Source organism: Misgurnus anguillicaudatus, chromosome 8, assembly GCF_027580225.2.
Source record: "Misgurnus anguillicaudatus chromosome 8, ASM2758022v2, whole genome shotgun sequence".
In the NCBI taxonomy this organism is placed as follows: domain Eukaryota; kingdom Metazoa; phylum Chordata; class Actinopteri; order Cypriniformes; family Cobitidae; genus Misgurnus; species Misgurnus anguillicaudatus.
Window position 1 is genome coordinate 28,534,565 of NC_073344.2, and position 11,137 is coordinate 28,545,701.

An 11,137-nucleotide genomic window follows, 5' to 3' on the forward strand; every position below is an offset into this window, starting at 1 on the left:
GATAGATGATTTATCATCTGAAAGTTGAAAACAGCTTTTCATTGATGTATTATTGGCCAAGATACAACTATTTGGAAATCTGATGGTGCAAAACATGTAAATATTTAGAAAATCTCTCTTAAAGTTGTTCAAATGAAGTCTTCAGAAACACATTACTAATGATAAATACATTTTTTGTACATAGGAAATTTACAAAATATCATCATGGATCATGATCTTTACTTAAAATAATGATTTAGAAAAATATGTACAATGTAAATTTTGTGGTCCAGGGTCAGAAATGCTTCTCAAATCAATTTGTCTATATTGCAGATTAGTCAAACCTCAAGATTATCTAATTTTCGAACTATTTTTATTTAAATGAACATTTCATTTCTGAATGCTTTTATATTGTCCATATTATCTGTACAAAATGTGAAGTGTGCAGTGCAACATCCAAGAAGCACCACAATTGACAAACTGGATCAATTTTATTTTGCTCGTGCACATATTTGACGTGATAGAAAACAGTTCAGGTGTATTTACAATCTATAAAATGAATTCATAAAAGTCATTACAGAGTAATACCAGCAAAATATATTACAATGAAATGATGGAAGAAACTTTTTCCTTATAGGAAATCTGAGGAGCACAAGAGGCCATTGAGCAGCGTTCAGTGTTTCCTCGTCTTGCTTGTTTAATGAGCTGTGAAAATAATCAAGTTTCAGTCCAGATTACATTAATATATCAGCACTTAATCAAAAGCTTATTCTTACACATACTCTTGGGAATATCTTTAAAGTTTATTGAAATCGTAATGTTTAGGAATTAAAAATGTTAAGTTATGCATATTGCTAACCAAACAAGTGTAAACAAATCTGTAACTTCTTCATACAAAAGGTCAGATTTGGTATTTTGTACAAAAGGGCAGACGTTCCTACCACAATGAATGTACACAGTTGTTGAAAAGGGACATTTCACAAGACTTACTTTTTTTAAATTTTAAATAAATCTTTGGGGTCCACAGAGTACATATGTGAAGTTTTAGCTCAAAATACCCCACAGATAATTTATTATAGCATGTTAAAATTGTCACTTTGTAGGTCAGAGCAAAAATGTGCCGTTTTTTGGGTGTGTCCTTTAAAATGAATATGAGCTGATGAAATGCAAACACTGATCGCAATAATGGTGGTTTTTTAAAATTGAAATATAATTTTGCTGTAAATGTGGTGGTATTATTATGACATCACAAAGGGAGCTGAATTTCATTTAGCTATATTTTCACATGCTTGCAGAGAATAAATTACCAAAACTAAGTTACTGGGTTGATCTTTTTTTATATTTTCTAGGTTGATAAAAGGACTGGAGACCCAATTATAGCACTTAAACATGGAAAAAGTCAGATTTTTATGAGGGGATAAAAAGCAAAACAGAAAATTATTTAAAATAAAAGGATTTTTCAGTGGTAGTCCTCAACTTTTGGACCCAACTATACATTTATCCTAGTCTACATTTTAAGTGGATCAAGTTGTCCTAAGCCAAGAATGGGTATTGGTCAACATTTTAAAACAACTTTTATGAAAGGTTTTGATGTTGACTAGTGTAGATCAAAGAAAAGTATGGAAAGGAAATGGTCACACATCTAACTAAACAACATTTTTGTCATACAGCTGGCAGGAAGTTTCATAACAACCTTGCTTAAAAAATGTTCCCATGTTGAATCACCCTGACTGTCATCCTGTTACATCTCATACTTTATATCAAACTAAATACTTCAACTTCAAATGATTTTTGCACTCAAAGTGGACTGAAATCAGTGGCATTGTAATATAAACCCATCAGCAGTTCTTCTGTAACACACCAGAAACACGAGCAATGCAAATAACAAATCAAAAAAATTAAAGCTAATGAACACATGATTTGATGTTGCAATCATATCAAACGCCGTTAAGCATCACTTATTTCAGCTCTGCTTCACATTGTAAAGATATTGAAATAAATTTTAGTGTTGAATAACAAAAATCTAGCTTTTAAACAAAAATAGGAATGATTTGTATCATGTGTGGTCATTTTCAGTCATATTTCATATTGTGCTTTAGAGAATCAGTCAACACATAACTCACTGAAATTCATCTCAAATGCCCACTGCAATGCAAATAAACTACATTACCCTGTTAAACGGCTAAAAACTGAAACCAGTATCATTTAAAACAAATCATTTCTTCTGCAATGATGATGTTAAATCTTGCGTTTTGCATGCAAACTTTGTTGTGCCCTTCAAACAGCTGCCCTACATGTTCGTGTCGCTTTGCCACATTTTCATAAATAACACTCGCTCTGCAACATGTGGATTTTGAGGTTTTCTACTAAATAAAATCAGAATCATTTCATTTCCTATTTGATGTGAAAAAGAGGGTTTGAGGCTCTATATAAAAAAAAGTTTCTTCATAGGAACAGCTGGATATCTAAAAACTGACATTGTGCTTTATAAAGTTCTTGTCTTGAGAGAGATGCTCTCCTTCAATGATGTTTACTTTCATCAAGCCAGACCTGAAAATAAAAGGGAAACATGCCTGTAAAACATTGCTGACTATATATAAGATTTTGAGTTTTTCAACCAATTAGATAAATAAACAAGTCTCACCATCATCTCCACTGGTGAGGACCAAAGCCTGCAAGATATCCGAGAGAGAAACGATGCCTTTCACGACTTCCTGTTCATCCACGATTACTAACCTGTGAACCTAAGATTAGAAAACAGACAATTCTCAGCTTTGTCTCATCATACGGGGCTGTTTTGGCCAAAAGTGTTGGTGTTTTCCTCACCTCGGCCTCCACCAGTCGGTTAATGATGGCTTCTAACGTTTCAGTGGCTCGGCAGGTGAGCACGCCCTCGAAATGTTGCGAGCGATGCTGAAGTGCTTTCGTCACAGTGATGTCCAGATTATTATACGTCTTCTCAGCTGCTAGATTCTGTGTATTACAACCCAAGACTAAGACGGATGCATGAACATGTACAGACATACACACAGTTTTTGCCTTTAAGCTAAATTATTTATTGTGAGACATTATATATAAATATCTGCTGACTCGTATAAAAGATAGCACAGAACACAAACCAATATAACATCAGCGTGGCTTAATGTCAAAAAATAAGCCAATAAAACTTACTATAACGTCAAACTTGGAGTAAATGTCAACCACTCGTCCTGTTGGCCCAAACCAGAGGAAAAATAACAATGAAAACACAAATCGAATGCAAAACGACCCCATACTTTACATATAGTTTGTTAGCTAAATACTTTACTACAGCTGATGTATCTGCATTGTTCACAAAAGCAAAATTTCATCTATGGGTATCTGCAGATCTCATTTATTGTGATAAATGTGTTTCCACTCAACGTTCTCATCCACCACTGGAAGTGCGGACACCCGCTGATCCACGAAGATTCCCAATGCGGCGTAGACCGGCGTGTCAGCATGCACGACTGCGATGTTGTCAAACGTCCCGATGTTCAGCTCCTCCAGTGTTTGAAAGAGAAACGCACGTTTGGGGATCTCTGATATCTGTCACAGATCATAAACATCACATTAACATTCTGCCTACAAAAAACAAACAACACTTGAACTCATGAGCCATGTTTCCATTCAGTTTTTCTGCTGTTTTGTTAGCGACAAAGTGAATATGAATTAAAAAAAGGTGCGAAATTTGTTGTCTCTGGTCTGTTTCGATTCAAATTCCATTTTATTGATAAAATGCTGTTGTTAAAATTGATAATTGATTGATTTATTGATAAAATAGCATATGACAAAAAACTAAATCTGACCTTGAGCCATTTTCATACATATTGTTTTGTATATCGTAAATTATCTTCCTTTGGTGTTGCACGTTAAAAAAAGATTTTTATTTAAATTTTAAAGATTTCAAAAAAAAAAAAAAATCGGAATACAACATCAAAAAGCTGTAAAGGTCCTAAAATAAAGATCAACTTGGATTTGAAAACACAATGTTGGTTCAGGTCTAAGCTTTATCAACTATAGCTCAGCTGGGACCAGGTTGGGTCTGATTTATGGTGCCTCGGGTAAAAACGAATGGATCGGATTATGAGGAGAATACCATTGAATATTTAAGAAAATAAACCTTAAGCATTTTATTGAGAAGTAATTGACATTTCAGCATTTCATGCCGTGACAGCGGCTCAAGCAGTTCAGTGCATGTTCGACTGCACGTTCGTGTAAAGTGCATTTTGGGAAAGCACACTTAAAAAAAAGACATAAACGTTACCTTGCACACAATAAACATCATAAGATCTTTTACGGTAAGGCTTCTTGCTTTGTTACGATGTGTTGTCACATTTGATAGTTTTTATGCTTTATTGGTATTTTACTAACATTATAAACTTAGTTTAATTTTTATATGCGTGTTTTAGTTTTCATGGTAATTTTAGCAATGTTGTTAATGTCATTTTGTCATTTGTTTATTTTTATATTGATACATAACTTTATTTGAATTTTAAAATAATGTATTTTATTTTATAGTTAGTTATGTTTTTATTTATTTACAGCTATTAATTTTACCGCATCAACTTCAAACTTATTTCTGTTTATTACTAAAGCAACATTTTTAATTTTCCTTTAATTTAGAAAATATGTAGACATTATTATTTGATTTCATTTCAGTTAACAGAAATGCGTTACTAGTTTTAGATTAGGTCAAAAAAACAAAGCAGCAGTCCAAATCAAAACAGAAATGCTTTTAAGACGCTGTTGTGCCCTTTGGAGGTGGCACATCTATCATGTGGCACCTCATTTATTTACGTTAAAGCAATTTTTTGACAAAAGTGTTATTAAACTAGTTTTTTGCAACATATTTTTTAGGTATCGACATTGCGTTTATGCGTTACATTTCAATGGAAAGTCATTTTGTCGACATTTACACAATTTAGTTGATAATAAGCATTTCCAGACCCTATATCGGTAAACTTTTGGATGTGCAAAACTTTTTTACAAAAAGAGCCTTGGATGGAAACACAGTTTTGGTTGCATAAACCCCAAAACATCCTTTTGAAAAATTGTCGAAAGATAACAGATTTACAACAGTGCCACAAACCAAACACAGCAATGTTCAAAAGAAACAATGTGTCACGAAGGTAGCTATGCTTTGACTATGAAATTATTTTAATTTTGTGTTGATTTTATTACCAAAACTGACTGAAGCACATGGGAAATGATGAGCGAGCCGCACATACTCTCATGTGTGCTTTAGTAAGCATTAAAATGAGTCATAATGCACTCATTACAGCAATTAAAGTATACATGAAGTAAAGTAAATTGAATGAGATGACATCGGTTTTATTTTGAAATACGAAAGGAAGTTTGAACTAAAGGCACAATGATTTAGTAAGTGAAACTTATAAAGAGCTTGAGAAATTTGAGGATCCTCTTGTGTGTTAGGATGTAAAGCGTGTTTCCTGTCAGAGGATCGATCACAGGCAATCTGTGGATCTTATTCTTCAGCAGAGATGAAACAGCATCGTACAGACTGAGAAACAAGAGAGAAAACATAATAAAAGTGGTAAGGATGAGTACTTCTCATTTTTGCATCTCCATTTCCCTTCACTTCCTTGTTATAATGCAAGGAAAAATGTGAGGACCGAGGAATCCAAACATTAAGTTAAATGGCATATCCTCACTCTCTATATGAAGTTCATTGTCTATTAGGGCTGCAATTAACCATTATTTTCATAATCGATTAATCGGGTGATTATTTTTCGATTAGTTGACCAATCGGATTAAAACATAAATATGTGCTCAAATTGATTTTTCACTTATTGTAGCTAAATAAGGAACTAAATTAGGGTACAGAGTTTTACTTATATAATCTTTTTTGATTATGACATTTTAAGCCTTAAATAAAAAAGGTTTGTGCAGCTTTTAAATAGTAAAACATTTTAAAATCTTTAAATGTCAAAACCTAAACAAAAACTAAATGAATTAAGTCTCTATTCGTTATTAACAAAATAAATAATCCATATGATATGAAAGGGAAATACATGCGTTGTTACAGTAATAAATATCTGGATTCCCCCCTTTACTTTAAAACAGATGCTTAGTTTGTGATTCATACTGTTTTTTTATAAAACCCCAAAAACAATTGAACAAATACAAACTTACTTATATTAAAGGATGAAATTAAACCTAATTATTAACCAGCATTCATTTGTGCTTTTGCCTCAGTCTTTGTCATGTCAGGGTTGCCAGATCCCCGTAATAAAACCAGCCCAATGGCCATTCAAAATTAGCTAAAAAGCATTCCAATGATTAATCACAGCCCAAATATCAACAACTAATGAACCAAATTCTTCAATCTCTAACCCGCAGAAAAACCTTTAAAAAAGTTACAACGAATTTCATTATCAATTTAATTGATTAATTGTTACAGCCTTCTCTATTATCAAATGTATTAAAAATAAGGTTAAACACATATGCTTCCTTTGTGACAGTTCCTAGACCTCCTGACATTAAAATGAAAGAGATTCTCAAAAGTACTCTTAAATAAATACAGCGGGGAAAATAAGTATTTGACACATCAGCATTTTTAACAGTAAGAGGATTTTTTTGACACAAAATTACCACCAGATGTAGCCATCAAGCCAAATATTGAATTCATACAAAGACATCAAAACATTTAAGTATACAAGTTGAGTCATAATAAATAAAGTGAAATGTATATGTTTGGAATTAGTATACATTTACAGTAACTTACATGAACACTAACATTTATGCATGTTTGAATATGACTTGAAGCTACGATGTATGTGGCTAAGCTAAAAATTTACTTTTTTTTGTCCTTAGCTCTGTGTTGCGTTATGTAGTTCAGTGTCTGTACGTAGCACCATGGTCCTGGAGAAACATGGTCTTATTTTACTACATACTGCACTGCTACATATGGTTGAAATGACAATAAATCTCCTTGACCCGAGTTGTAAAGGTGCGTCAGATTTAGTTGATAAAAGATACACAGAAGCAGCCCATATGATGTTAGATAAGGAAAAACTCTCACCTGGCATTGGGCGATATGCTCACGAGAGGCTTGAAGGAATCTTGCAGATAGACCTCTACAAGACAAAAATAAACACATATCAGTTAATCAAACGTTTTACTTATTAATATTCATATAAAATATCGCACATGGCCATTCTTACCTCTCCACGTCTCAATTTTGTGCTCCTCTAACTCGTATATCTGAACCTATCAACAGAAATACAACAACACATGAACTCCTGACAAAGTCCTCAACATCACACTGAGGAATAACATTGACGTGAAGGAGAGTTTTTTTTACCAGAGGTGATTTGTAATAGCGATGAAGTATATTGATGAAGTCTGTGATGGTCAGCATTCCTATAACAGTAAGCAACAGTACAATGACAACACAGCACAGACACGCTACAGACACACTGGAAAAGTCAATAAAACGAACTTACCCACAAAGCATTGCTTCTTGCTGTCCCAGAGAGGAGCCGCTCTCACCCCATTAGATACTAAAGCAAAGAAAGCTTTCTTCACCTGGTAACCACACAACCATAAACCAACCATTAGGAATGAGCAAAGTGCATCAAACCCTAAAGTTAAATATATGACTATTTGACTGTCTTTCAGGGTTAAGTTAAAAAATCTCAGAACAAAGAATGATTGTGACGTAAAAATTGTGTTACCCACCTGAAGTGAAGTGTCAAACACAACTAACTTTGAGCTGGTAGGCACCAGATCATAACAACGGTGTGATTTCATGAAGCGCGTGTACACATTATGCTCGCGGTCTGTAAGAGAGAAACAAAAAGACAGGGTTCCCACACCTTAGTTAACTTCAAATTCAAGGACTTTCCAGGTCCAATACCTTCAAATATAAGGACTAAATGAGGGGACACTTTTCAAGTGAGATCAAGGTTACATCGAGTTACATTTTAAGATACATTGTTACAGTTCCCTTTCGAGGGAACTCGTGCTGCGTCACTGCGGTGACACTTTGGGGACGCCTCCAGGGGTAAGTGTGTCTGAATGTGTATATCAAATTCAACCAATGGTGAGGCTTAACGATAAAGACAGGGTGACGCGGGAGCCAGGAAGTATATCGCTATATGAAATATTGCCAAAGACGGCGTTACAGGGACGCAGGAAGTATGGCAAAGGAGACGCAGCGTCTCGTTCCCTTCTCAGGGAACAACAGTTACATACGTAACCCGAGACATTTCCATGTGTCAAACACAACTATGCAAAAAAAGCATTTTGGTATGAATCAACATTCACATACAGAATATATAAGCATTTAAAGTGAACAGTTAAGCACGTGTCTAGAATTTTTATGATATTATCCTACACTACACAGGGAATATTTTTTCCAGAAAACTTCCTGCATAAAATAGATTTAAGCACTTCCAATGACCTGTATCTATGCATGTATATTTTCAAAAACTTCCCAGGGCCTTGAATTTTTTCCCCCAGATTCACAAACTTTTAAGGATTTTAAGGACCCGTGGGAACCCTAAAAAGAATTCATTACAGCTTAACATACGAGCATAGTCCTGATGTCTGCTTTTAATTGCAGGAGTTAAGTGAAGTCAAACCCCTCGTTGCTTTCAGATCCACAGTTGATCACATTCCTACATCTTTGTATCCTCAGATTACAGTTTTTTATTTTTCTAAGTCATTTCTTTGCATTCTTACCCTCTATGGGTGCCTCCTTTCTGCCATCCAACTCATCCAGAACAGCAGGAACCTGGAAAACAGATCATGTTGAAAATCAAACATTCAAAGCTTGCTCTCATTATAATGCAACATTATAAACATCTATGACAGCTAAAATGTCTTTTAAACACAAACATGATCCTGTATGTAAAATACAGACTTAAGTGTCATAATTTAATCATGAGATTAGGAGCACCATAGTTTGTTTTGATTGATGATCTCAACATTGACCCTCAAGCCGTCCTCAATGTATAGAATTATCTTTATTCAGACAAACACAATTGGAGTTCATTTAAAAATGTCCTGGTTGTTTCAAGCTTCATAGTGGTGGTAAATGGTGCTTCAGATTTGAAGCCACAAAAAAGTCCTTCACGGAAATAATCCACACAGCTTCAGGGGAATAAATAAAGGCCTACTGAGGGCAATCGATGCGATTTTGTAAGAAAAATATCAATGTTTCACAAACAACGTGTGTTTACAAGAAAGTGAGTTAGCGTGCAAGATCGGTAGCGGTTGCCCGCAGAAGGCCTTTCTGAACCCACTGGAGTCGCGTGGATTACTTCTGTGAAGGACGGATGGACTTTTTGGACTACAAATCAGAAGCACCATTCACTACCATTATAAAGCTTGGAATAGCAAGGTCATTTTCTAATATAACTCTGATTGTGTTCGTCTGAATAAATATAATTATATACATCGTGGATGGCTTGAGGAGGGTTAGTAATTCATGGGTTAATTTTAATTTTTGGGCTGAACTCTCTCTCTCTTAAGATGTGAAGATTATATTCACAGATGTTCTTTACATTACGTAGGATGATTTTATGTAGAAAACGGTAAAGCACTATAAAAAGAGTTGGTCACATATTAAGCAAAATTATTTATTAGCAGAATATGTCTGCTTGTATCTTAGTCACCGGTTAACCGAGTTCTTATTCATTCACTTTGGTTTAACTTCAGAGCTTCAATCTTAGTTACCAATAACACTTAAAGAGATAGTTCACCCAAAAATGAAAATTCTGTCATCATTTACTCTCATGTTCATGTTGTTACAAGCCTGCATACATTTTTTTGTTCTGATAAAGACATAGGAAGATATTTTGAGAAATGTTTGATCATGAGTCCCATTCACTTCCATAATCGGATAATACTATGGAAGCTATGGGGCTAATTAACATTTTTTTGGGTGAGGATTTTTGGGTGAACTATCCCTTTAACAGTATGAGTACTGATGTAACCGTAAAATCAATAACACAGTGAAATATCAGTACAGTCCCCTGTACTCAAGCATAAAGTTAGACACATGACCTACAGACTACAGTACACCTTTAAATGAACAATACAATTTAAAGTCAACATCCAATAACTTTAAATCGACTTCTGTGGCCGGTTGCATAAAACTTTAAGACTAGCTTTAAAAGTTAGTCATGAATTTTTTTTTCTTCAAGACTGATCATATCTGTTTCAAGTATGTTACATAGAAAGGTAGATTGGTCTAATTTAAATCCAAAGAATAAAACTGATTAGCCCTAACTAATTGCTAGTTAGTCAGAATCATACTTAAGACGTAGTATTAACGTCACGGCTATGTTTATGCAACCGGCCACTCTGGCTGCTTCATAAACACACAGAGACAAACCAACACAGAGCATCTGACACTGAAGTAAGTTAACTTAATGCACTGTAACAATAGTAAACTAATACATTAATAGTAAAGCAGCAGTCAACACAGACAGTCCTAGACTAACGACAGTAAACTGGATAAACCAACACAGTAACTTACTAAACAAGAGTGATAAATTACTGCACTGTTACAGCATGAAGAGGATTACTGGCCTCGTTTAAAACAATACATAACATCATCAAGTAAAGACGATTTCAACACGTGAAAGAATTTAGCTGTTTTTCTTACAAAACAATAAAAGACAACTGATCTTATCGAGCATTACTGTGTTTTCATTCAGTTAAAGTGAGCCGTTAAAGAGTTCAATGAGACAACTTACACACTCCATGATCCATTCAGTGTCTCTCCACACACACAATGACGTTTAACTCGATATATCGACACACAAATGATGTTTAATCCGGTATACGAAGACAAATATGATGTTGCAATCCAATTCTTGTCCCGCTGTTCGCTGATAGACTTCTTTAAGGATGAGGAAGAGACATACCGCTGCGCAGGCCTGGACCGGATGTGACGTCAACCACCCCCGCGCCCTAATTATAATAATTTTCGCGTGTCAAATAATAACAATAACATAATTTTCGTGTGTTAAAAATAGTAATAATAATTTTTGTGTGTTTAAATGTTTTACGTTTTACTTAGAATAACTACTAAAAATTAAAATCTTTTATAATGGAAATTCTTTTTATAGATTATATTGCATATTTAGTATATTTCATGTATTTT

General features: G+C 34.3%; 1 protein-coding gene across 1 annotated transcript; it reads right to left on the reverse strand.

Annotated features, from left to right (window-relative positions):
• Nucleotides 1-451: 451 nt before the first annotated feature.
• Nucleotides 452-10,928, reverse strand: prkag1 (protein kinase, AMP-activated, gamma 1 non-catalytic subunit). The gene is made up of 13 exons (XM_073870656.1): nucleotides 10,728-10,928; nucleotides 8,707-8,758; nucleotides 7,702-7,802; nucleotides 7,467-7,548; nucleotides 7,325-7,383; nucleotides 7,185-7,230; nucleotides 7,043-7,097; nucleotides 5,392-5,521; nucleotides 3,381-3,543; nucleotides 3,151-3,188; nucleotides 2,806-2,952; nucleotides 2,624-2,723; nucleotides 452-2,529 (listed from the first exon to the last, which is right to left on the reverse strand). The coding sequence occupies exons 1-13, from the start codon at nucleotides 10,734-10,736 to the stop codon at nucleotides 2,519-2,521; spliced, it is 993 nt and encodes a 330-aa protein (XP_073726757.1). The 5' UTR covers nucleotides 10,737-10,928; the 3' UTR covers nucleotides 452-2,518.
• Between the last annotated feature and the right edge of the window lie 209 nt (nucleotides 10,929-11,137).